Below are 27,989 nucleotides of genomic sequence, written 5' to 3'. Positions count from 1 at the left end.
TGTTTTTTTTTTTGCATGTGTGTAGCCCCGAACGCTACTGCTGCTGCTGCTGCTGCTGCTGCTGCTGCTTTGCTGGGATTATTAAATGCTCTATTGCATTTTCTTGAGAGTTAAATATTCATCAGTGTGTGTTTGATTAGCCAGCAGTATGAGTCTGTGCATGTGTGTGTGTATGTGTGTGTATGTGTGTGTGTGCATTTGTGTATGTATGAGTGTGTAAGCTGTAGTTGGTCTTTTCTTGTTGCTTCGCTTTGAATGTTTGTTTTTAAGTTTGGTCAGTTGTGAAGTTTAAAGACACAGACACTAAATTAGTTGTTTGTTTGTTTAAAAAGGGCATAAAGCAAAGTGATGATTTTTTAATGAAAAGATATGTGTCTACATGTGCGTGCATGCACATGCACAAGTAAGTGTCACTGGTGGAAATCTATAAGACATAAATTAAAAACTTAATGTTATGGATTCTGTTGTTGGGATTAGATGCAGATTTACTGGCAATGTGAGTATAACCTTGTTATGTGATGGCTGTTATTTGACCTTGAAAATATAACGGAAAGAGAATGGTGAAGGACAAAGAATAGTTAAATGGTTAAATGTGGTGAAGTGGTTAAATAGTTAATCTATACGCAACGAGTAAGAGTTTTGGTTATATTTTTATTCTTGTCCAGTGCAGATGTAGCATCAAGGTGACGAGTTGCTCAGAAAAGTCTAAAGTGTTAAAACAATTTACAAAACTTGGCAGCAAATCTCAACACTCAGCGTTTTTGACTTTATGACTTAACTGCAGATAAGACATTTAGTAGTTTTTCCTCTACATGTTTACACATGAAAGACTTAGAACAGTTCTGTTCTTCCTCACACAAAAATAGGCAATTAGTTTGCAAATTTACTTGACCTTTTGTAGTGAAAACCTTTTTGTTGAAGCCATTACTTTCTGGTGTAGTACTGTAAAGTCAGAATGGAAATATGTGTGAAAGGGACTTATGATTATGTTGTGTTTGGAAAAGCTTGGAAAACAATTATTTTGTGATTTAAAAAAAAAACTGTTTTGACAGACTACTATCACATTATTCTGAATTTGTCATTTAAGAAAACAGAGGCTGGGATGTCAAGATGAGACTCCCAACAAGATTCAAACGATGTGGATTTTGTTTTTAACCAGAAAAGCCCAATTAAAATCCAAATGTGTCAATTACTAAAACCCAAAATCTTGTTGTTGCTGACAGTAATGTCAAAGTTGTTCCACATCTCAGATTCTCCTTGTTATAAGCAGGAACTTGTTCTCTCGGAGATCATTTCTTCTTCTTCAGATAATTCTTGTCTCTCTGCACAGCTTTGGGAAAACCAACCTTCTCCTTTTGGTCACAGAACATGGTGGCAAGGCTGCAGTGTTTCATGTGTTGGTTAAGTCAAACTGAATAAATGGTGTATAAAATGAGCCTGGGGGAATAAAGAGAAACCTATTAATCAGGGTCTGAGGTTCTTTACTCAGGTTTATGTATTTGTGATGTTGAGATCACTTTAACTGTTATTTTTTATATCTAGAAAACAACCTTATAATGCCGGTATCACAAAATAGTGTCCTTGTGATCATGAAAAAACCTTATGAATGCTCAGGATAAAAATGAAAAGAAATGTTACTTGAAAAGAACAAGCTGGTATCAGCAGCAACATGAACAGAAAATCATTAGCGAGGACCCATCAGCCTAGAAACTACAGAGGCCAAAAAAATATGGCGCCTTGAGGGACGCTGTTGATTAACTCTGTCAAAAACTTTCAAGTAGTCTAAAAATATTCTAAGAGCACAGTGATTACTGTTGAAAGCAGATCTGATTTTATCAGGAAGTTGTAGCTCAGCTCTGTCTGTGAAACAAGAACGGTCTTTTTAAATCCATGCTGATGATCATACAGAAAGGAATATGAGCAGCAGGATGCTTTATAATATTGTTGTAGTGAATGTTAGCATTTATGGTGTGTGTACAAAGTGTGTGAATGTGTATTTGTACACGCAGGCATTTGTGTGTTTGTGTTTGTGCACAGGAGGGATGGCATTGTATGTACACTATATCCGTGCACTTGTAGCTGCATCCGCCTTTGTACTCGTGTGTTTTAGGTGGCGAGTGTGTAGAGGAAACAGCCGGTATGCGGGCTTGTTAGTGTGTGTGTATGTGTGTGTGTGTGACTATCTCTCCCCGCCTACACTAGCATTCGCTGAACGTAGATCGAAGAGTTTCAGCCGTTCCTGGAGTGATCCCACCCCTGTCAAGCCTGACTCTCCTCATGAACCCAGAGACAGTGAGTTGACACAGATTGACGCGCACACACACACACGCACGCACGCACACACACAAACACACAGCCATTGACACACACACACACACACACACAGTTTACTACAACTGCAGTGAGTAGACAAAAATGGTACACAAAAACTGAAGGTTGAAGGGCTTTAACTCTGAAGTAACCAAACCACATTTACAAATTTTGCTGGACATTCATTAAAGTCCTTATTTGCGTAGCTAAATTTGCGTCAATATTGAGAGGGCACGAAGCAAATTAGCACTGAAATAAAGAACATGTGGGGACAGATTCATGAGCCCAGAACAAGCTCTGAAAGCATGCAAGGACAATCTTGTGAAAGTAATAATGGGTCTAAGCCTGCAAGAGTTTTATTTTATTTGAGAGCGAGCAGTAGGGCTTTTTGCTGTCTGTTTGTATTCCCAGCATGCAAACTTGAAAAAGTAAAATTTGACCCCACCCTTTACATCACGTAAAACTACCTCCCACTGCAGTCGACTGACACTCATTTGTCTACAGACAGAACTGTAAATGAAATACTGGATCATCCTAGCAGCCAGATATGTCCTTTTGAAGATGTTAATCAAAAATTGTGAAAGTGTCCTCTCATGTTTTCAAGTGTTTATACTCTGACAAAACAACTGCAGTGAAAATAGTGAGAGTACATTTTGTACTATGAGTGTAATCATAAATTACGGACCTGTTCCTTTGTGTCCTCGTGTCCTGACTGGCAGATTGATTACAGCCTGAATATGCTTTGTGCTCACTCAGTACTTTTGTCATTAATTAATTTACACACACAGGTGGCTAAGGCGGAGTTGAAAGCCACTTAGCATAGTCAGCCATAAAAAAAAGGTCTGGTAATCAAAACTTTGATATATGAGCATGAGCCGACTTACAGTACAGCTGTGATGAAGCCAAATCATCTGCAGCCTAAATTAACGCCCATCACTAAAAAAAAAACAGACATATTTAATCAAAGACTCAAAAATCATATAATGAACACAGACAGCATCAACTACGAACAGGGACGTGACAAAAATACAAAGTAAACAGAATAAAGGTGATAAATGCTGCCAAATTACTGCAAAGGCCTAACTTAACTACAAATTTCAGGTACTTGTACTTTGAGTTTTTTTAATTTTTCTATTTTCTACTCCCACAATAAAATATTTATCTGATGGTTGTAATTACTGATTCAGATGTTAAATCCAGCATCACATAAATTAATCACTCTCTTCCTGCCCTGCATTCTGTCCTTATTTCTTCCTTTTTACTTTTTAATAATTTCCTTCCTCTGCGGATCTGAAATCACGAAAATCCCAAAAGGTTTTTCACCTAACAGCAAAACTAAACTTTTGATTTCCATATTTGCAAACATTTTACTGCTACACAACTTTAATAATGATAATAAATTTTATTTATAAAGCACTTTCCAAGTTATTCAAAGATGCTTTACGTAAGTTGAAAAGTTAAAACTTTAATGTAAAATTTGGAATATAGCACAGAGTAAAATACATTAATTTCTATTGTGTTAAGTATTTCAAGACTTCTTTCAATATTGACATACAGGCGGGTAACCTAATATGTCCAACCTTTTTATCAGTGTCTGAAATGCAATTTTGTTACTTGAAAGTTAAAGCCACTTTTCATAAAGTGTTAACCAGTTTGTCTGCAATCTGTACGAACAGACCGAATACTGGAGATATGACGTAAAACAACAAATACTGTAGATCTTTCTGTTGCATAAAGGTGACCTTTTTTGTCATCACGCTTTCACAGCACAGTCCCTGGTTTTGGCAGATCAATGACAACTAACACAAGAACAACGAAATGTGCAGACACTTGCACACAAAACACACAATCACACTTACAAAACTGACTGTCTCTGCTGTTGACTCTGACCCTGTCCATCTGTCTCCCAATGACCGTGGGTCTTTCTCCAACTTTGTGATGGTCTCTCTTTCTGTGAGTATGTCCTCCAAAAATGGAGTGTGCGTCTCAGTCCGCGTGTGTCCGCTGGTACAGAGTTTAACGCGATGATGCGTGTGAGGCGTGTCTTAAGTGTTTCTAAGAAGCTTTGAATCAACACACACTGGTTGCATGTGCCGTTTTGTTTCTATGTTGATGTCTGAGTATCTGTGGTTTTTATGTTTTTTCTCCACGTCCATCTTCAGTGTTTCTGTGTTTCAGAGTGTGATGAAAGATAAATGAACTGTTGACGACAGTCTAATGGTGTGGTTGATGCTGCATTGTCCCTCTTTCCCGAGGGAAAGGTATTGTTCTCTGGAGGAGCGACATTAATTGTCAATCTTGCTTGTCATCTTCTCTTTTCTCTCCTTTTCTTCAAATCTCATTTTCAGCTGCTAGGTTTCCCCCTAGGTATCTACAGCTGTGTTGTTATTAGAGAGTTTGCAGAACATTTTGACAAAGTTTTTAAACTAGAGCCTGACTGACACTGGATTTTTGCAGCTGATACCAACATAAATATTTGAGAGAGAGCACCACTGCTCTGTGGTGGACAAACTATAGCAACACAGTTTCTAAATTACCTCAAACACATCTGGCATTTCTGTACGGCAGAATGGCTTCATTCAATGACCTCATTATTTAAGAATATTGTATGAGACTACGGGCCTTTTTCACAGCAGACAACAGGTGTTACTAATAACATTAGCAATGGCTCTGTTCTATTTAAGTGTCCCAGTAAAGCCATGACAGCGAGCCAGCATGCAGAATACCAGGGCTCAGGAAATGATGAAGCAGCTAAATTTAATTCAGCATTTGTTAATGTTATGTACACCTGGGTTTTTCCTATTGTAGCATGTCAAAAGACCTATTGTACAGGCAGATTAAGAAGAAAAACACATATAAAGTAATAATAAATGCTGGAACTACCCCATGCCTTTGCCTAACATTGTAATTAAACTATTGGGAAACAGCACTTAAGTTTATTAACAGGCAAATCAGCAATAGCAATTATCAGCAATATCATTCAGATTTGCTTTGTACCACTGGATTGTTGTCACAGTATAACTTGCGATGGTTCAATAATTAGTTATTCAGTGGTTCTGTAGTTATTGTGGTAATGCATTAACAACTATAGGCCTGTTTCACAGCAGACCTTTTGATGTGTTAAAGCAGGAAATGCATTAATGATGGCTCCCATTCCATTTAAGTGTCCCAGTAAGCCATGAGCAAGCATGCAAAGCAGGACCCTGAAACTAGAACAGCTAAATGGAACACAGCCATCGTTAATGATGTTAGTTATACCTGTCGTTTCCTGCCATGTCAAGTCAAAAAATATGTGAATAAGGTTTATTCTCTTCGTATGCTAAACTTTATAGTACCATTTTATAGTACTGCTTCTATAGAACAAATTAGTTTTATGCCACATTAATAAATCCTCCCCCAGGTATGAAATAATTTAACAGCTGTGCATTGCTATTGATAGGGAGCCATGGGCACAATCAATAATTGAGAAAGAACTTTACCAAGGCAGAGGCAAATAGTTCACGTGAGTGGCCATGAGTGAAGATATCCAGAGTGTTAGCTAACATTACAACATAAATCAATACACAAGCTATGGTGTTTTACTGTCTCGTACAATAATTCAAGGTTATACTCAGGCCAAGTACAGTAGTTTAATTGAATGACATGCTGATATGCTAAGGGCTGCCTCTGCTTCATTTTTTGGGAACTTATCAGAAGTCTTTGAAAAAGATCTGCCATAGCGTTAGTCACCCAAAAATACACCCAAACATTCAGATTCATCCGATTATTATCACTCTGCAATTCTAGTTAGTTCTTTGATATTTTCTTTTTTAATTCAAGATTAGTCCAAGACAAGTTTTCTGAATGATGTTGTAACCCAAAACACAAACTTTCCTTCATCACAGATACTATTTAGTGGATAATTTTATAACATAGTGTGTTGTATATATTATTATTACGTGTTAAAGAAGCACCACTCGATGCTACATAACACCTTTCCTTCTTAGAATAGCTGCCCTCTGATCCCAGTTACTGATGCCAGAAATCCCGCTGCTACACTCACTATCAGTCATTCTTTTTCCGCTCCTGACAGCTGTCTCTGCTTTTTCCTGTTCCATCTGTCATTTTCTTATGTCGCCGCCATTATTAACAGCTCCATCCTTTTTTTCTCTCCTCCGCACTCACCTTTCTCCATTTCCTGGTCACGCCCTTTCTTCACCCCTAGATTTTCTCTCTTTATGTCACCTTTTTTGCCTCCTATAACCCCACTTACGCTTCTGTCTACACCCTATTATCTCGAGTCTGTTTCCTCATTGGTGTGTTATACTTTCTTCTAGGTGGAGACCTGCAAACCTCCTGTGGCACTCTTGATGAAGGCGGCCTTGATGACCCTAGACTAGACTGGGAGGAGGAGAGGGAAATGGAGAGGCTGGCCTGTGAGGGAGACGACTTTGTACCTCCCAAAATCATGGTAAGAGATCAGCATTATAACGATCTGCAGATTATTTAATCAAATTCCAATGTCTGTGTTTTAATTATTGGGCCACTGGATTAGGAGTCAGGATCCAGCAGGGACCTTGAAATACAATACATAATTAGTTATTAAAGTATTTAGTCTTCAACCATCAGCTTATTTTCTAAAATCTAAAACAGAACCACCTGCCACCTGCTTCTTGATGTTATAATAAATGCTGGTGTATCGTCCTTCTAATAATCCTGGTGCATTGTTTCTGATGCTCTACAGTATGTGTTCATGCTCATAAACTAAAGACGAAGTGACTGTGTTGTTTTAGCTTGTACTTTTAGTGTTGTTTCCACACTTTACAGTGAAGAACAACAATTACGATCCTCAAATACACCAATATAAAAAGTATAGACTCCATCTAATGTTTTTCATCTCCTTTTCTCTTTTCTCTGAAATGCTACCCATTCCTCCCATTTTCTCAATTTTTTTCTCTTCTTTCCACACATTCTACTTAACCAATCTTTCCTTCCCCTCTTGTCTTAGCTGATCTCTTCTAAGGTCCCCAAGGCGGAGTACGTTCCCACCATAATCCGCAGGGATGACCCCTCCATCATCCCCATACTCTATGTGAGTCTATATCACTGAAACACTGCACTGTACTTGTTTTATTGCAATGCCAATTACAGCATTTTACAGTGTTGTTTTAATGTGTATGTCTTTTGGTACTCAGGACCATGAACACGCAACTTTTGATGATATTTTGGGTGAGTAAATATTGCTGTGTATTTTATAGTAATTTTCATTTTTCACCTGTTTTTGTAACTTTATTACATCTCAATGGAAGATAAAAATATGAAATATGAAAATGGCAATGATTGCAAATGTTTGAGGCAAGAAGTAAATGCAATACTAGTCAGCTGATGGCAGTGGACACAGAGAAAGTATTAGTTGAACAAGTAACAAGTATTAAAAACAGAGTCATAGATTTGAAAGTGTACATGACATCCTGTCTATAAGAGAGATTTAAAAGATGATACCAGTTCTATCTTCTGAGAATAAAATCAGTCACCTTTAGTCTTGAGTGTGGAGTGTGCAATAGTTTACCTGATGAGAGGAGTCTGAACTCTGACTCTTACTGTGAGAGTTAAACCATCAGAAAAATAGCTACTGGCTAAACCTCGACTGCAGTCCAATCCCCAAAAATGTCTGAGAACTGGCTAACGCAAAATGACTTAAATACATTTTTTAAAATTGGTTTCTGCACATTCTAGAAATGATCTTGTTGCTCATTTTTGGAGCACTTACATTAAATGGTCCCCAGAGTTTCCCAGATAATGAACTCAGCATGGCACAAAGCTCACGCAGAGTTATTGAGAGGATGTCAATGAATAATTTACACAAATAGATTTCAGATTTCCATTTTACTGTCTTTCATTGACCTGTTTTGTTTCGCTGTGACATTTAATGCTGCCTCAAGTACACATTGTTGAATTAAAACACTGTCTTCTCTTAGTGTCTCTGCTGTCTATTATTACACCTGTACTTGAACTCACCCTCCAGAGACTCCCTTTGTGTTTACATTTCTCTCTCTTTCTCTCTCGATACATTTTTACTTTTCATGTTCCTTTACCTTTTTCCTCTCTTGGTCTCTGTCGTTCACATCAATCCCACCCTTGTTCTCTCTCACAGAGGAAATAGAGAAGAAGCTCACAGCTTACAGGAGAGGGTGCAAGTTCTGGAGGATGCTCATCTTTTGTCAGGTGAGGAACTAGGAGACAAAGATAAAAAGTAATACTGTATTCCTTATAGAATTGTAGGTTTTCCTGGTTAACCCTCCTGTCCCACTGCACTACAGTATATGAATCATAAACAGTGCTCTGTACAAAAAGTGGCATGAAAGCATCTAAGATAAAGAAAATGAAATAAGGAAGAGATACGAGCCAAAACGGGAGGAGGCATTACATGAATATGTATTAGGTTTGTGTGTATTGTACATATATTTGTGATATATGAAGTTACTGCATGTTTCCATTCATATACTGCGGAAGAGAATTCCCCAGAGTGAGCAGCCAGACTGCACTGAGTACCTTCCTCAATGATCTAAGCATTTAAGATCTTAATTAAAAAGAGGCAAATTGGCCGTTGTGAGACTAGTAATGTGTTTCATTCTTGTGTCTCATAGGGAGGTCCAGGTCATCTGTACTTACTGAAGAATAAAGTGGCGACCTTTGCTAAGGTGGAAAAGGAGGAGGACATGAGCCAGTGAGTTATCACTGGACTGGTTCCATCTCTGTTTAATGAATATTAGTTTATGTCTCATAGAGCCTCCTACTGTTAAATATCATGACAATTTTCCATGTCTCATAAAACCTTTGCAAGTAATGATGCTTTTCAAAACATGGCTAACCTTGCAAACCCTTATGTTTTTGAGCACTGCAAGTGAAACAAAAATTTTTACCTTAGCTGCATTTTCACTGAGCCTTTTACTCAAACAATAATCAGAATAAGAGCTGATTGAATAGAAATCCATCAAACTGGCTTATTGCCAAAGATCTCTTCATTTCATTTGAAAATGGTACTTTAAACCTTTTCATTATGGCTTCAAAGGATTACACATCCTGAAACTAATTTGTCATGTAAATGACCTTCACTCTATTTTTAAAATATGTATACTCTTTCTGCGAATCCTATTTCATTTAAATGAAAGATGTTCCACTAGGACTTTGTTGTCATTTATGAGCAATACTGCTTTACTGAGTGATGTATCTCTCTCACGGGGGTCATTTTGAATAGTTGATGTTTACTTTTCTCAGGGCTCACCTTCTGTTCCATAACTTTAGTATTAGTAAGTCTGTTAGTTAGTTATTAGTCTGTTAAAACAGTAGCTTCAATGCAGCACAGCGGTAAATCAATTAGAAGTGACATGTGCTTGATGCAGGGTTTTTCTTTTTTAAGTTATATTTTTTTCTGACAGGATCATTTTGGTTGATCAGATTGATTTACATGCTGAAGGAAGAAAGCTGGCTCATGTAACTGCTGCCTTTGTCTTTGTTTAGGTTCTGGAGGAGGCTCAGTCGCTTCATGAGTAAAGTCAACCCAGAACCCAACCTCATCCACATAATGGGATGCTACGTCCTGGGCAACCCCAATGGAGAGAAGGTACTGTAGACTGTACAGACGCTAATGCACACAGACATACACTTACACACACACAGAAAACCTAGCAAATCCAAGAAAGGCTCAGTTAAATTTGAATTTTCAGTAACAAATAACTAACAAAGCAAACCATCCGCACACTGCGATCACTGCTCTCTTATCACAGTGAATAAAAGAACGTAAACTCTATTACTTCGGCTAAATAAATGACTGCACGGTAATAAACGAGGCCAACCTTGTCTAGCCACTCTAGTAAGTGAATAAAAGAATGCAAACGCCATTACTTTGAGCTATATTATTAAAGTTTGATACAATCTATGAATGTGTGACACATTTGTAGCAGTGTTATCAACTCAATTCAACATTCAACCACAAATCAATTACCACATCAAAGGCACCTACAGCGGGGCCACCGTACACCGCGCTGCAGAGGTATAATTCCACCATCATTTATAACAAGGTCACTGTTGAATTACATGTTGAAAACCTAGGATTTATGTGCCACGCAAACTGAATAACTTAGGAAGCCCAAGTTTTATAGACTTTTCATTCCGTGTCTCTTATCATCACAGTAAAGACTTCCTCATGCTCACTCCTGCCAAACTTTGTTTCTGCCTCTCTTTGGGCCAGTTTCCCTGTTTGCTGCCCCGCTGCTTTCGTATACATTCTCACTGTGTTTCCATCTCCGCTCGTCTGATAATCGCCATATCATCCTCCTGGCTGTGTGTTTCTCCCCCCTCTCTTTCTCCACCTGTGAGACTGTATCACCTCATTCTGAGTAATGTTGCTAGATATAGCAGAGAAGCACACATGCTGAGTGATGCTGCACCTTTCTCTACCTGACAGAAACACTCTCACACACAAACACACACAAAAAAAAAAATCAAACATGCACACAAACAAGCAGGCAGACATAGTCACACATGCACACACACAGACACACACAAATCATAGCCAGCGTGTTTGTCTGACCTAACTGTTTGTTCCAGTCATGTCTGCCAAAATGCTTTGTTACATAAAGTGGATCTCCCCGGGGTTGATGGACAGTCTGGCAGTCTGCAGAGCCGACTGCACATCATTGCTATCTCCACCTCAACAGACAAACCCAGATATGTACAGTTGTTTCAAGGGAGCCCAAATTCAAAATGAAAATGTCTTTTTTCAAAGTCCCAAGTTCCCAAAGTGATACTTTTACACTTGTCTAATGTAGTCTTTATAAAAGTGCAGTAAGGAAGCAGAATTAATTTAGCTTGTATTTTTACAAATGAATGTGTACACACATACACTTTTTGGGATGTAGAGCTGCAACGATTAGTCTATTATGTAACTATTTTAATAATCAATAAATCATTTAGCTTAAGTAATATTTCAAGCAAAAATGCCAAACATTTCCTGGTTCAAGGCTCTAAAATGTTAGAATGTGTGGTTTCTTCATCTTACTGCACTGCACATTTTTTGGGTGTGTACTGTTGGTTGGACAAAATAAGATATTTGAGGATGCACCTTGGACTACAGGATGTTGTGATGGGTGTTTTTCACCGTTTCCTGATGTTTTATTGACCAAATGATTTATAGATTAATTGTGAAAATAATCAGCAGAGTAATCGCTAATACAAATCATCCTTAGTTGCAGCCTTGGGGATGTAGACAGTTTTCCAGCTGTGACCTTACTCCTAGTTATTCATTCTGGACAACTACTATAACATATAACCATATATCCTCCACTCAGAAACAAACAGAACACATCACTTCCACCCTGCTTCTCATTTTAAATGGAGTCGCCTTAAATCCTTGTTCAAACCATTTTAAAACAGGCAGCATAAAACAAACACTTGCAAACACAAAAGTAACAGACAGGATTTCAAATAGCAAAGTACTTGCAGAGCCAAAGCTTCTTGACTGCAGATTTGAAAGCAAGACACACACACACACACACACACACACACACACACAGTACCAACAGTCTCTTCAGCCACATACTCTGATACTCACGGTTGTTCATATACTGTGTACATATTTGTGCATCTGTGCTTAGGGGAACTTAAATCCTGATATAAAAAAAAGGTATTGGGGTATATATTTAAGCTTATAAATATTGACATGAGCGTGCAGCCGTGGCAGAGTGGGCTGAATTCAACCGAGAGGTAAATTAAACCACCCCCTCTCTGTTTGAAAAGTAAAAACATAATGGTTAATTCATGACTAATAAAATCACTCAGCAAGTGTTATGTAAAAAATATCAAAGGGATGTAGCTTGATAAGCACAACAAAAGCTGATATCGCAGTGTAATTTCTCTCTCTAATATTGTCTCTGATGTGGTTTTATTAAAATGCATCCACCATGCTGTTATCACATTTAAGAACTGAGAATTTATTGCATTTTCTACAGTTTTGGACTAGAAGAGCTCTATATACATGAAAGTGAATGTGATGGAAAATACAGGTGGCAATGCTACATAAATTGCAGAGGGGGGGGGGGGGTGTTATTTCTGGAAAGAAAGAAACACAACTGCCCTGTGAGATATGGGCTAGGCTGCAGCTCATTAACAAAGAGCACAGCACTGAAGAAATGTAATAGCTGTTGTTTTGAAACACAGTTTGGAGGTTGCAGTAATGGAAAAAAGGCTGGAGGATGGAGAACAGCAGGTGAGCAGGTCAGAGAGGCAGTATGAAATTTTCAAGCATGTTTTGGTTATGTCAGCAGCAAAGACTGGTGCTGAGCTTGTTCGAGGCCACCCAGCACAGAGAGAGGAAACTACCCAACATGCAGCACATTACTTGAGATTTGTTATTTGCCTCCAGCTCTCTCTGCACTATAGACAAGCCACGCAGCCTGCGTCTCCCCCCAACCAGTCTCTCCTCCAACTCTGGCATACAGCCATCTTCTTTTATCTTTTTCAAAGGATTGCAAACACAAGGAATGAAAGAGGCTTTTTCTTACCACCTCCATTTTAACATCATAACGTGAAAAACAAAGGCACATTTGGTCTTTGATTTCTCTGATGGGGGGGTTTTGAGATCCCTCATGACTAAAGTCAAGCAAGAAGTCAGTGAGCTTCAATTTTTTGTATGTGCACTACTGCACAGTGTCGTTAGCGAGGCAAGAAACTATAGTTTTATCCAAACAACCTTCCAAAACCCCAAAATATTCCACGATATAATGCTGAGGAAAACCAGCAAATACTCACATTTGAGAAGCTGGAACTTCCAAACATTTGACATTTTTCATGACAAAGTTCAATTCAGCAATAAATATCATTGTAGTCTTACTCTGGCTCTTGATGTCTTGTGCTATTAGAAAAAAGAAATTGCACGGCTTAAAAATGCAAGCTAGCATCTCAAATCCCTCTATATATATACTGATCCGTTGACTGATTTGTTTGATTTCAACCGTCTTTCTTTTAATTTCCCGATGATAAGACTTACTGTACTTACTATGAAAAGGCAGAGGTCATATGAAGACAAGGAGGATTGAACATGTTTGCAACTTGTGCTCTTATCATATTTCCTGTTCTCCTTGTTACCCACCCAAGAAGAATGTGCACAGGTCTCTTTGAAAGTAATGAGCTGGATTCATAGCTGTCATCATATGCGTTTCCAGTGTCCAACATAACATTTTTCCCGACTGGTCACTTGGCCAGTAGATCAGAAGACTGCATCTATATAGCACCTTTCTAGTCTTCTGACCACTCAAAGCGCTTTACACTACATGCCAACATTCACCCATTCACACACACATTTATACACTGATGAAGCTGCCATGCCATACACCAATAGAACAGCCTTCAGGAGCAATTAGGTGTTCAGTATGACTCTTTTTTCCATAATTTTGGTGATTTATTCATTGTATATGTAATATGTACAACAGTGAAGTTCCCTTTAGATTTGGTTGTTTTCCTTTAGTTATTAATATGTAATGTTGATTTATTACAAAATTACAAATTGCAAAATATAAAATTAGGCACATATTGGATCAGTAAATGAATGGTGTATAAATGTAGATTTCTACATATTGTCTGTAAAGGCAGAGAGTATAAAATACATAGGGAGAAGAGAACAGAACTTATGATAATAACATTTCAGTGAGGATCGATGGATGACCTTGATAATAAACACTTGTGTCAAGAACTGAGACAATGCTGAGAGCTCTGCAGAAATGTACTCATTAAGATAGAGCAGTGAGAGAAAGAACATAATGGTGTTTGTTTGTGTGCGCATGTTCACTGCAGGCTCCTTCTGTCTGCTTCAACGAGCCACCTGTCCACCACAGACATGGAATTGAACTGTAATGAATGAAAAGGAGGAAAATGAAACAGAAACTAAGAGCGTCTGTCTCCACAGTATATCATCTGATGGTTATATATTTGTGCTTTAGAACATAAACACCATGGAACAATCAGAAAATAATATTTTATTTCTCTCATTCACTGCTTTGTTCTCGCTACCGCCGCTCCCTCTCGACACTCGACCACCGCTGAGCTCTCTCTATTTCACTCTCTTTTACTTGTCTTTTCTAAAAATGAGTCAGGAAGCCGACAGCAAAGCCTAACTTTACTTAAAACATTTTCAAACGAAGAGAAATGTCCCCCCTTGTCCTAAACTGTATACCCATGACTCTGATTGGCCAGTTAACTTAACCTGCATAAACTTTTACTGGCCCCAGGCCATCGGTTATGTTGGACCCTATTTGTCAGTGCGTGTGTGTCTGAAGATGCAGGCTCCCCTGCTGTGAGTGTATCCAAGTGCAGAAGGATTAATTGGTGCTTGTTTTCTTATCTCGGCCCAACAGCTGTTTCAGAAACTGAAGAATCTGATGAGGCCTTATTCTGTCGAGTTCGAGTCACCGCTGGAGCTGTCTGCGCAGGGTGAGTCTCAACAAACAAACACACTCAAACATGCAGGGACACACATGCACACGTACACACATGTCTTGCTACAGACATCCAGTATGTCTGAAATGACGCACACAAACCCATATGTCCAGCATTAATATCAGGAGGAGGAATTTGCATGAGCAGCTGTTCCCTTATTTAGAAATCTTAATTTATTTCAACAGTTTGTCACCTCCTGTTTCCTTCTCGACTCAAATATCCCTCTCTTGCACACTCACTCTCTAATGGTGTTTGTTTTAGTGTGAATTTGTTTTTAAAAGCAAATGATCCAAGTCATTTAGACCTCAGACTCCACCACATAGGAGAAAGTAGTCTTGTTGCTTTGCAACGTCTTGAGACCCACTCCTCTCCTCCCTGACTTTGGAAGTCCTCTCTATTCAAGTCACAACTCAACTCTTGTTCCAGGAACAACTGACAACTCTTGTCTGTTACACCCAGATCCAGACTTCCTCTTCTTTGGCTTCTCATATTCATTAAAAGTTTTCCCACAGACGAACATGCTCTCTGCACCAACAACTACTACTACTCCCTGCTACCTATTCACTGAAAGAAGCACCAGCCTCAGCACCCCTGATGATTTATAATTAGACACAGAAACACTACAAATAAATACATTGGAAGGGTAAACACAAAGTAAAAACTAATGATGTTTTTAATTAAGAATTGTCTGAACCAAACTCCAAGTCAAAACCATGAGTTGAACAAATCCTTAAATCAAATCACACCAAACTTTTGTCCCTTACATATTTAACCCTATCGCCAGACAAGAATGTCAATATTAGACGATTCTGCAAAGCTCTGGATCACCTTAAATGCCAACTGAGCTGCAACTAACAATTGATTAATTGATTAGTTGTTTGGTCTATAAAACATCTGAAAATGGTAAAAAAAAAAAAAAATATCTCAGAAAGAAACCAGAAAATATTTACATTGTGAAGCTGGAATCAGAGAATTTGGACATTTTTTCCTAACAAATGACTCAAAATGATGAATTGATTATCAAAATAGTTGGCAATTAATTTTCTGTCAATAAACTAATCGATTAATCGACTAATTGTTGCAGCTGTAAAATCCAGTGGTGAGTTTTTTTGGTGTACAATGCCAATCAGAAAAAAATCATGGTTATGGCAAATAAACTATGGATCAGGTATAGGTTAGGGTTAGGCAACAACACCTGTGGACATCTTGCTGTATGCTTCTAATGTTAATCAGAAAACCTTATATGACTATGTGCTACTGTTTTCATAATATGTGTTGTAGAGTGTATTTATGTTTGCAGATTTAGTACATGGAAACAGAAAATGATGTACATACATTGTTCTTAGATGAGTAATTATGCTTCCTAATGACGATTCTAACTTTTTCTATCTTATTTTCCAATCAAGGCAAAGAGATGATTGAGATGTACTTTGACTTCCGCCTCTACCGGCTTTGGAAGACACGCCAGCACTCCAAACTCTTGGACTATGAGGATTTTTTGTGACAAAGAAACCCGGATAATAATAATGGGTGCAGCAGAGCCCTCCGGCGCCACGAGGAACCTGTTAAAACTGACCCAATGACTAGACATTGCTCAACTGTAGTGCTAGACCCGTCAACTCAACATAAAACAGTCATACCTGCTTTCATCCTGGAGAGGACTGGGAGAGGAGGAAAAGGGATGGCAGGACAAGGAGGCTGAAGACCAACCACCATTATGCTGTGCCTCTACTCTTCCTCGTTCCCAGAGTAAGGGTCAAAGACTAACAAAAAAAGGGCCGAAAAATACAAACAAAAGAAAAACTGAGGAAAAAGCAGCTGGACTACATCATTGTTGCCGACTCGCTCTGCCTCTTGAGTTTGAAAGCAAAAGGAGAATCAAAACTTCAACTGTGTAAAAAAAACAAAACACCATTTTAGTCACACGTCTGCTACAAGGACTTTTTTTGAGGCCGATGTGCTTCAGAGAAATCACTGAAACTCATTCTCTTATAATGTTGTTCTATGTTTTGACCGGACCTCTCACATAATCTCAGACCCCGGAGACTTACATATAATCCATGTGTCGATGTGTGTATATATCACATAAATATCTAGCATAGCTTTAGTCATGCAAATAATACTCTATATGAGAATAATGATGCATCATTTATTTTTGATGTGCATTGTTGTGCAGTTTCATATGGACATACTTTGGAATAACTCAGGTTTTAGCCATGAAGTAATTAATCTGTCCGTCTATTCTATCAAGATATTGTAATCTTCATTGCCATCGCTTGGAATGATTGTATTATCTCTACGAAATGTATCTTTGAGGAACTGAGCTTCATGTTTTGGTAAAAAAGAAAAAAAAAAAAAGAAAAAAGGAAAGTACAATGTGCTGATTTTGTGTATGTGTGTATGTGCGAGTGCGGCTGCTTTCCATGTAAAAAAGAAAACATGCAGATGTGTGTATTTTCTTTCTGCTCCTCTGTTCAAGCAAAAATAACTGTTTATCACTTTCATATCTACCATTTCTCACTCCTTCTGTCACATACCCCCATACACAAAGACCGCCTAGTATGATCTATGATGTCAAGAGGGATGTAACAGCCATCCAAGTACTCCTACCCCTGTAGTGTAGGAGTTGCCCTATCGAGCCCTTCTGCTCTCTCGCAGAAGGTCCAGGCCACTTAGCCGGCCCCTGTCAACAGTGCCGGCTGCTCTCACTATCTGCCAAACACTCTCGGCCTCCCTTAATGGCAGCCAAACGAGCTTCCGCCACCTCTCACTTCACTGGGCTGTGATCCAGTCTGAGGACCGGAGCTCTCTGAATTAAACAGATCCGCCAGGAGTTTAAGCTGTTAACAGCCATCTGCTGCCCCTGCCAGGTGTCCGCTAGTTAAAAGGCCACAAATATGTGCTGAGTGTGTGTCTGCGTCTGAGACAGTCGCACTAACCGAGTGACCTGAACTGTCTCAAACATCTTAAGGATGGTCGAATGTGGAGAGCAGCAACTGAGTCGACACACACACACAGACTAAACACAAGGGCTGGGACGATAGGAAATTTTAAAAGGGGATGTATCCTGCACATTTCCAGGTCTATATTTATATTCTGGAGCTCTACTGGAATATTTTTGAGTGATTTACAGTTCAAAAAGCTCTTTGTTCATCTTATACTGGCTGTTTATGCAGCCTCCTCAGTTCAGCCTCTGTCTGAAACAGGCTGTTTTAGCTTCTGTCTCTTTAAGCCCCACCTCCCAATGAGCCCACTCTGTTCTGATTGGCCAGCTCCAGATTTCACTTATTTTTCTCGTTCCTTACTCAAAATGTCACTTCTTAAATACATCCGTACATATTCGAGCACGAATCTGATCCAAAATATGTGAGTGGACAACATGAACAACCTGTGGAACAACCTTAGCAACAAAGACTGATGGACGGCCATTTGTGGGCATACATGAACGATCTGATGTCGATTTGAGGGGGAAGTAGAGTTAACTCTGCAATTGGAGTGTTCAGAGCAGACTGAAGCCTGGGCTTTGTCTTACAGGGAGCATTTTTACATACATTCACCTTATGTTTTGAAACTTTGACCACGTTTAACATAGATATCTGACATTATAGCAGTATATAGATGACAGAAAATCACAAAAATCATGATATGTTCCCTTTAAGAAATCAGTAAATAAAGGTGCACTCCACAGGCTTTACAAATGAAGGTCACCTCATTCCTGATGATGTTATCAGGGTTATCTCAGATTCAGCTTCAGATTACAAATGTATAACAGAAAAGCTGCTTTACAAAGATGTGGGCGCCCACCAGGTAGGGAAGGTCTAATGAAAGGCGCTATCAAGTTGTATTACAGGAAGAGTAGGAAACAGAGTTTTCAGGGATTGACTCATGCTAGGCACGAAGTCAGGATATCTTGGCTTCTGCTGTTACAATTTTGAACGTTATTGAATCCGTCTCTGACAAGCCCCCTAACTTTATGCAAGTGCAATACTATATCACTGGAATATACCTCTGCGATAATAAATGTCACCCTTTTCTTGTTTAGCAGTATTCAACAGAACAGTTATGTCAAATTTGTCAAGTTTTTTAGACTAAAGTCACAATAACAGAACTACATAAACTCTCAACACTCTGTCTTCAGTTTGCTATTTTATTTCTTAGGTTGACATGTTTCTGCAAAAAGCTCTGATGAAGGTAGGTTCGATCAAAGGCATTAACCTAAGAAATAAGCTGAGGCCAGAGTTTTGAGATTTTTTTGTTCTTTTAGAGAGCCAATATTAGTTTTTATGTATCCATAGTTTTTGTTTGAGAGCAAATAATGTAGGCTAAATGCATTTTTCTTGATGAGGGGATTCCTTTTATGCTATTCTCAAAACAACATACTTTTTGTCATTCAACATTTCAAAATGGCGTCATTTTCCCAAATGTGGCAGCAATATTGTCGAGCATCAGGTGTGATTCCAAACCAGTCATGGACTGTTTGCATAGCAGAAAGTTTACAGAGTGCATTTGGAAAAAGATTGTAGTTATTTTATAGATTTCAGTGGTCCCAGCCCTGCATAACGCAAACATATACAAACACACACATACAGGCAAAGATTGTCTATCTGTGTATGGTAAATACATTTCCCATTTGTCATCATTTGTGCGGATGTGTTGATATTTGGTGCATTACGTGCAGAATGTTTTTGTCTTAAGGTCAAGCCGTCTCACTGGAGTGCTCTCTATCTCTCTACTAGCAGAACTTTATTTGTTTTTATTTGCCTGTGCCCTCTCTCTGACATTGCAGTGCTGGCCTATAGTTTGTCTGACACAGATAAGTGCTCTCTCTGCCTGAGTCACGCAGTACATGTTTTCACTACAGATTTAAAAATTCAGCAGTGTTCAACCTGTCATATTGTCGAATTCTCAAAGATGTTGCCCTCACCAGCGGCTGGGTTTAAAGGCATATTTTTTCTGAACTTTACCACGGCATAACTTTCACATCAGAAACATGGACACTGGTTAATTTAAAGGAAAGCAGCGAGGAGAGGGATTCAATCAATTCAGGAAGTGTTTTTCTTGTGCCATAACAAACATAGGAAAAAAGAAAATCTTATATCCAGATGGTAAAGAAATGACTGGTAATTAATGTTCTGTTTGAATATATTGGGCTAAACTGACCACGATGTAAAGAGCACTCTGACTCAGGAGTTTGAGAGAGCTTTCTTGTTTTCAACAACATTTCACCAGAAATCTAATTAAAAGATGCAAATATATCCTTTTGTCTCTCTCAATCTGTTGCATTATTTTGCCTTTTTATTTCATTTGACACATTTGGAAAAAAAAAAAATAGGGGGTGGGGGGGCAAGAGGTAGTTTGCCATTAGAAATGACTTTTCTCTGTAACAAATTGGAAGAGAGCCCAGAATAAGTTTAACAACAGAAATCTGACATCTGACCTTTTGTTGGATGAAAATGTGTAAAAACTGACTTCAGGTTCAAATACATCGCAGACATGAGGTATAGTTTGATAGGACTGCAGACTGTTTCAACTCATCTCAGTGACTTTCACCCCCCCCACCCCCTCATTTTGAGTCATTTTTTAAGAAAAAAAATGCTAAAATTCTCTCTTTCCAGCTTCTGAAATGTGAATATTTTCTGTTTTCTTTATTCTTCTATGATAATAAAGTCTATGGACTGTTGGTCGGGACAAAACAAGACATTTGAGGTTGCATCTTGGGTTTTGGGAAACATTGACATTTTTCACAATTTTCCAAATGACGAATCGATTAATTGAGAAAATAATTGACAGATTAATTGATTAAAAAAATAATCATCAGTTGCAACCATAGTTTAGGTAGAGGTACAACTAATAATTATTTTTATTATCAATGAATCTGCCGATTATTTTAGTTTTTTTCTATACCTAAATGTTTTTTATATATCTAAATGTCAGAAAATAGTGAAAATGTCATTTTCTTAGAGACCAAGGTGACGTCTTCAAATGTCTTGTTTTGTCTGACCAACAGTCCAAAATCAAAACTTATTCAGTTTACAATCCTGTATGACCCAGAAAAGCATCTGGAGAAGCTTTGAGAAGCTTAAACCAGTTAAGTTGCAGCATTTTTACTTGCAAAAAAACAAATGATTATTCGATTATCAAAGTAGTTGCCAATTAATTAGTTGTCAATCAACGAATCAATTAATTGATTAGCCTAAACATTGCTGCTCTAGTTTTATGATGAACATACAAACAGTACTAAGACTTCTGAGTAAATTTCAGTAGATAATCTATTGAAATCAATGTATGAGAAGGACTGAGAACTAAAGCCAATCAGAGATGATTAGAGCTTTAGAAACTACAATACAATCATTCTGAGGGCTGTTTGATTCTCTGTGCTTGCTGCTGAGATTTTCATTTAACATGGCAGATGATGAATTGAACTCAGCCTGTGGTCAGTAAGGGGTCAGTAAACAGGTCAAATGAAAAGCCTGGAAAGCAAATTTACTGTACGCACAGCCCAACCTGTACTGAGTGGCTTTCTTTATTGTGGACTGATTAATGCAAAGGCCTTGCAGAATGGAGAGAGGTGGTTAGAAGAGGCTAGTTTGAAATGAAGAGTGGAGAGATCACGTATTGCATATACTGTGTATGTAAATGAAAGGAAATTTCTCTCTGCGTGGAGTAAAACACTTGATAGTGAGGTTCAGCCTCGCTGTCGGAAATAAATTGGAAGCACAGGGAAAGAAAGAAAGAGAAATATGCAGACAATAACAACATGTATTTTGAATTATTTGTCTTTTTGGCAACTTAATATGCAAAAATGCAGATAATGCACTCTAGCAAAGGGACTTTTTTGAGTATCAGGACTGTTTTAAGGTGCGTTATCTACCTGTCCTAGAAATGCTTCCATCACTAATCTCCATGCACCGCTCCCCCCCGTCTCTCGTTTTCACTCCTCCACTTTAATTAGAATGTTAAATCAGTGTCAAGTTTGCAAACATCACAGACAGTTTGTCATTACTCAGTTGCAATCTATGTAGCACAATCTACAGTACTGATTGTCTAGAGGCTTTAAAGTTCACTTTTCCCCCACACTGACATCACCGTTTACAAATTCACCTTACATCTCTCTTTTGAATGGGACAGACACGAACATGACAGACAATATGAGAGAGGAAAACATTGACTGAATAAAAACACAGAATGAAGAGAATGTGAAAATCTATCACTACATTTAGATTATTCTTAAATAGAGCTGTACGATCAGGCGATCGACAGAAAAAATAATCGGCAACTATTATGGTAATCAGATAGCCTAATCATTTTAGTCATTTTCTTAGCAAAAACGCCAAATATTCACTGGTTGCAGCATGTCAAATGTGACAATATGAAGATTCTCTGTGTCATAGATGATAGCAAACTAGATCAGTGGATTTTTAACTGTTGATCCCACAAAACAGGCTATTTGAAGACGGCGCTTTGAGCTTTAAGAAATTATAATGGGCATTTTTCTCTTTTTTATGACATTTTATAAACAAAACAAATTAAATAAAGAAAATAATCAGCAGATTAATAAATAATGAAAATACTTAATAGACCCTATTCTCATCACTGTAACACATACAATAAGTACACATCCCACTCTAGAAGTAATCTAAAGAGCAGTTATCTTAAGCTGTTCTCAGCCTTTCAAAGTCAAAAAACATCTCTGCATCGCACCTCCTGAAGCCACAAACTGAGCGCTTGAAGAGGCCACATCTGGTTTAACATTGATGAATATGGTGACAGGACATGTGGTAGCAGGATGTCTGTTTTGACATAAAGGAATACATTTGGTATCTAACCTGTCTGTAGGTTGTTCTTTAACAATATCCTAAATTAAGTCGTCACATTGCATCTTGTAATACTATTATCTAGCAGTGTAGTATTTGACATAGCTGGCCATTTTAGCTGGCCAAAATTGCAGGTATACATAGTAGTAGGTTATAGCTATATGCATATAGGGATATTTACTTCTCAAGTTTAACCACGGTTTCCAGCTCCAAACTCAGTTTTTATGACACTGTTTGATAAAACAGAACATAAACTCTTACAGCAATCATTTGAGACAGTTAACGACAGTCTGAGAAAAAAAAAGTACATTTAATGAAGTGTTATTTCTATACAACAGTGCCGTGACCATTACGTCCCTGTTCCTCATACACTCCATAAAGCAGATGTGCCACTAAAATAGACATAAGGATAGTAGAACACTTGGGGCAAACATGACTCCTAGTGGGGGGTTAATGACAAGTTGAAAGAGGCGAAAATGGAAATTTCATGGAAGTGAGTATTAACATAAATATTTATTTTGCATCTAGGCTGTGACCAATTCAGTCCCACAAGCATAAACTCATCTCTGTGGCAGCGGAGACTTTAGAGAGTAGCAATAATGAACTCCACAAAACCAGAAGATACAGAACAAACTGCTACATGTGGTCTGGCAGCTCCAATGTGGCGCTGCCATTCACCAATAAAGCATGTTCAACCACACTGCAGGGAATATACTAATCTATCTGATATGCAGCAGGCGATGACACATCACATAATTATTGACTGAAATGCATTAAAATCACAAGAATTCATGACTTGGAGCAGACAGTCTCTTCTTGTGAAATGTTATGTAGTGTGATAAGCAGCAAATGACCAGCAGTACAAGGTTGGCAATGAGTGCAGATGAGTATAATAGCAGTGTGAAAACCACAGAACAGGAGCATGCTTAGCTGACAAAAACACATTGCTTTTGAAGGAAATATGTCTCCAATGCTCAGAAGAATATGAGGAATGTGGAGCAAATGTGAATTTGACTACTTGTAGCCTACATGAGACAAATGTTGAATTTTCCCTTGAGGCCAACATTACGGAGAAACAGATATGTGAACGGGCTATGTCCTCGAAATTGAAAAGGCAACAGCAAAGGGGGAAACCAATGCCATAAAACCAATTCTGCCCATAACACATGAATTTTCGTAATTCACCCCAATGTTAACCAACAACATGAAATATAATAACACACATGCTAAACAACAACCACCACAAAACAAGCCAAGCCACTACGAGAAGTCATCATTTACAATAACCACAATCGCAAATTCTGCACATAGCTTTAAGACAGCAGCATATAAAAGCAGAAATTATTAGATAGCAGACCAGATATTGCCAAACAAGCACATTTGGTAGAGCAACCAGCCAGCCCAGCAAAGATAGGCCTATACCAAACATTTTAACTACTTAACATATAGCTAACACATACTCTCAAAAGCAGCAAGTACTTACCTTGGTGAAATTAGCGTTGTGTTCGGCATTAACAGCTAACTCTTCAGCAGGAGCCGTCCAAAACGAGTCAACAATATTGGGGAATACATACGACGTGGCTGTTGGCAAGTTAGCTTGTCTATTAACTACAACATTATAAGTAACAGTATTAGCAACAAGTGTTTTCAGCAATGTCACAGCGGGGTTGGCTGTTCCGAGTTCAGCAATGTGGCATATGAGACCAAAGGAGGAGGCAGGGCAACGTAAGTTTAAATAGTCCGCCCAATTACGAAGGGTACCTTTGATATTTGTTACAGGGAATAGAGTGTGTCACCTGTGAGTGTGTTGGTTACGTTTTTTGCCTGAAAAAGAGTACAGGCTTGGTTCACATCTTTCAAATATGTGATGTGACTTTCCAGAATACCAAAGCCAAGAAGATGAACATGCATTAGCCCTGAATTCAATGTAGAAAACTCCATATGGTCTAAATTCAAGCATGGACCATTTGACACTTGACAAAAGTAGTGGTGGAAGAAGAACTTAGATGAAAGTACTGCATGAAAAATCCTACTTAAGTAAAAATACAAAGGTATTGGCAGCAAAATGTGTTTAAAGTATTGCAGTAAAAGTAGTGGTTTGGTCCCTGTGACTGATATATTATTATATATGACATCATTAGATTATTAATACTGAAGCATCAGTGTTAGAGCAGCATGTTACTGTTGTAGCTGCTGGAGGTGGAGCTAGTTTCAACTACTTTATATACAGTTAGCTAGTTTAGTCCAGTAGTTCCCAACCTAGGGGTCGGGCCCCTATAAACGGTCACCAGATAAATCTGAGGGGTTGTGAGATGATTAATGGGAGAGGAAAGAAGAAAAAACAAAGTTCTGATAAACAAATCTATTTTCAGGGGTTTTATTTTGTTTCTTTGTTTGTTTTTGTTGTTTTCAGGTTTTGGACTTTTTCTCTCATCTTTGATTTTTGGTGAAATATTGGATCATTTGAACATTTATTGAAATGAAACCATGTGAGAAGTTTAGAGGGAAAAATCACTATTTGGTGAAGCTGTTAACAACTCATAGACATCTGAAATGTGACCCGACTACACACTGCTTTATGTAAGATATCAAAAGCCAAAAAGGTTGGAAACCACTTGTTTAATCTTTAACAATGTGTTGTATTTTAAAAGCTTGTTATATTATCCATAAATGTGATGGAGTAGAAAGTAGACGAGTGGAAGTATAAAGTAGCATCAAATGGAAATACTCAAGTAAGGTACAAGTACCTCAAAATTGTACTTAAGCGCAGTACTTGAGTAAATGTACTTAGTTACTTCCCACCACTGGACAAAGGAGATAAATGGAGATACAAACAATACATCTCCTGAGTAAATTTCAGTACATAATTTACTATATCTAAGTACTTGCCTATATAAACTGGGTTTCTAGTAAAACATATTTAACACTTAAAAATATTAGCAGAACTAAAGGCAACCATAGATGAATAGAGGTCTAGAAATGATACTACAATTATTCTGAAGGTCATTTGATTCTCTGTTCTTTCTGCTGATATTTTCATTTCACATGACAGGTGATGAAATGAACTCAGCCTGTGGTCAGCAAGGGGTCAGTACACAGGTCAAATTAAAAGCAGGGAAAGCAAGTTTCACAGCAGAGTTAGCTTATTTGCAGTTCAGCAAGGCCGTATGTCAGACTAAAGGAGTGGGTAGGGCAATGGTTGTTTAAATATCCCACCTAATTACAAAGGGTGTGTTTGATATATGTTACAGGCAGTTGAGGGTGTCACATGTGTGTTAGTGAAGATTTATGCCTGAAAAAAAGCATGCAAGTATTGTTCAAATCTGCCAAATATGTGATTAACATTTTCAGAATAACAAAGATGCCTGAATTCCATATAGAAAATCCACATGGTCTAAATTCAAACATGGACTATTTGACATTTAGACAGAAAGGGCACTGTGCCTAAATCAAACACTGGGCCTTTTTCCATTGTGTAGTTCATAATAATCAAGTTTGTGTTGCACTACATCACATCCTCATGATGGATTAGATTCAGTATTTCAAATATGATTTAGGCAAGCTGACTTAAGAATTCCCCATCTGGTATCAATATGGTTAGTAAGGATATTGAGATTGTGTGTAATTTCATTGTTTGTTTTGGGATTGCAGCTTTATGAGGGTCATTCCTCCAACTGAGTACCTTGTTGAAAGTGTTAGGATGTTTGTAAAGTCTCAATTATTCATTCTTTACACAGCTATAAAGATGACATTTGAACTGTCAACAACCATATTGATCTAAAACAGGCATATAATGTTTTTGGCACACAAACCATAGTGTCCTCTAATTCAGCCCTATAATTACTTAACAACCATCTGAAAGTGATTCAATACCTTCCAAATCATTTGGCAATTCCCTACAAATTGATTGTCTCTATAATTATATGATGATTTTTAAATTAATAATTATTTTATGATTTTTTTTTTTATTCTTGAAAAAGAATAAGAGGTACATGTCTTGATCTCCAAGTCTTGCTTCGCTACAGAAATACATGAAGAAATACTAAGAGATGGTGCACATTGTTCATTTGTATTCTCACCTCTATTCAGAGGTGACTCATATTCTTTCTACAAAAACTTTTGTTTTTATGACTGACATCATGTCTCATTTGAGTTCTTTCTCCTTTTAAAGCCTTTTTTGTAGCATTCACATTGTTTAAAATTTCCAAGTATTGGCAGCAAGATAATTTTATTTCCTTCTGCTACTAATTGAAAGGTTCTTTTGCTCTTTACTGTATTCCTTTAAACTGTGGTATGATCTCTCTGTTTGGAAACCAGAGATTGCAGCCAGCTTTAAAGAACAGAGTACAAATACTTAAGAGGGGAAAAGGGCGGTAATGGAAGAAAAAGATACTACTAAAAAAAAATCTCACCTGCTGAAGGTCTAAGCATGCAGCTTTACAGAATGCTGAGCAAACCTTTTGTGTTATTGTTTGAATGCATTTTTGTTCTTTTCTTACCTCTGGCAGCCTCCAGCAGGTAAACAATTAACTGAGAATGACGACTGAAAGCTCAGATCCTTCACAATCAGCACTTCTCATTTGCTGATGTGGGGCATTAGGTTCCTTTATGAACTCCAGCGGGGGGAATAACACACCAGTTCAGGACCTGAAATAGCCTCTGAACTGCATTTACACTATACCTTATATGACAAACATTTCATTGTTCTGCAGTGAGCTGAATTTGGTACAGGTTGCAGCCCCAGAGACGTGACCAATTACAAACTGGCCCTTTTATGCTGATGTTTTTATATTAATGTACGCAAAATGGCTGATACTCTTTTTTTTTAACTCCATCTTGTTTCTTATGAAATGCTGTTTCAGTATCAGCATTCAAAATGTTTTTACAATGACATCACGCAGACATGATTTTGCCCTGTTTTTTTCTTAATATAATATTAATCAGAGCATAAATCTCAACTGGACCAGCCTAAAACCTCATGTACTTAAGACAGATTTTGTTTTCTTTATATATATAAAGGAACATGTAAGCTTTCAAATGAATTGAGAACCAGTTATTAGTCATTCCTGCCTGAGTCCTCTCACATAGACAGATTAACTGCAATGCCATACAATTAGCACAAGAGGTCAGTGTGACACTTTAGTTCTCAAGATGTGTGAAATGTTGAAGTTTGGAGGCTGAAGGCCTTATGTTGACGTATTTTAAAATATTTCTATGTGAAACTAAGGCGACACAAAGGCCATGAGAGACAAATAAAATTAATATCATGTTTTTAATGAAGCTTCAGTGCAACTTCAGAGGTGAACTTGATATCATCAGAGTGGAAAATTAAGAAAAAGCTCATGGATAACTATCACCGTCTAGGCCCTAGATTGATTTGGTAAGCCAGACCTT

At 37.9% G+C, this 27,989-nt stretch overlaps 1 protein-coding gene and 1 long non-coding RNA gene across 2 annotated transcripts in view; one reads left to right on the top strand and one right to left on the bottom strand.

The window, feature by feature from the left end:
* Positions 1-17,147, top strand: part of LOC121885108 (NMDA receptor synaptonuclear signaling and neuronal migration factor) — a 45,032-nt gene extending 27,885 nt beyond the window's left edge. Inside the window, exons 8-16 of the mRNA XM_042394259.1 lie at positions 2,203-2,292; positions 6,627-6,760; positions 7,298-7,381; positions 7,485-7,518; positions 8,444-8,514; positions 8,937-9,016; positions 9,811-9,913; positions 14,700-14,775; positions 16,188-17,147. Of these exons, the coding sequence (XP_042250193.1) occupies positions 2,203-2,292; positions 6,627-6,760; positions 7,298-7,381; positions 7,485-7,518; positions 8,444-8,514; positions 8,937-9,016; positions 9,811-9,913; positions 14,700-14,775; positions 16,188-16,285 (770 nt within the window). The 3' untranslated portion in view covers positions 16,286-17,147. The remainder of the gene's footprint in view (positions 1-2,202; positions 2,293-6,626; positions 6,761-7,297; positions 7,382-7,484; positions 7,519-8,443; positions 8,515-8,936; positions 9,017-9,810; positions 9,914-14,699; positions 14,776-16,187) is intronic.
* On the bottom strand, positions 632-24,371 carry LOC121885109. The gene is made up of 3 exons (XR_006092464.1): positions 24,079-24,371; positions 8,385-8,522; positions 632-1,437 (listed from the first exon to the last, which is right to left on the bottom strand). It is a non-coding gene; the product is annotated as an uncharacterized LOC121885109 (long non-coding RNA).
* Between the last annotated feature and the right edge of the window lie 3,618 nt (positions 24,372-27,989).

The sequence above is a fragment of the Thunnus maccoyii genome, chromosome 19, assembly GCF_910596095.1.
Source record: "Thunnus maccoyii chromosome 19, fThuMac1.1, whole genome shotgun sequence".
NCBI lineage: Eukaryota > Metazoa > Chordata > Actinopteri > Scombriformes > Scombridae > Thunnus > Thunnus maccoyii.
Note: the sequence above shows the minus strand (reverse complement) of the source record. Positions and strands in the feature narration are given on the sequence as shown.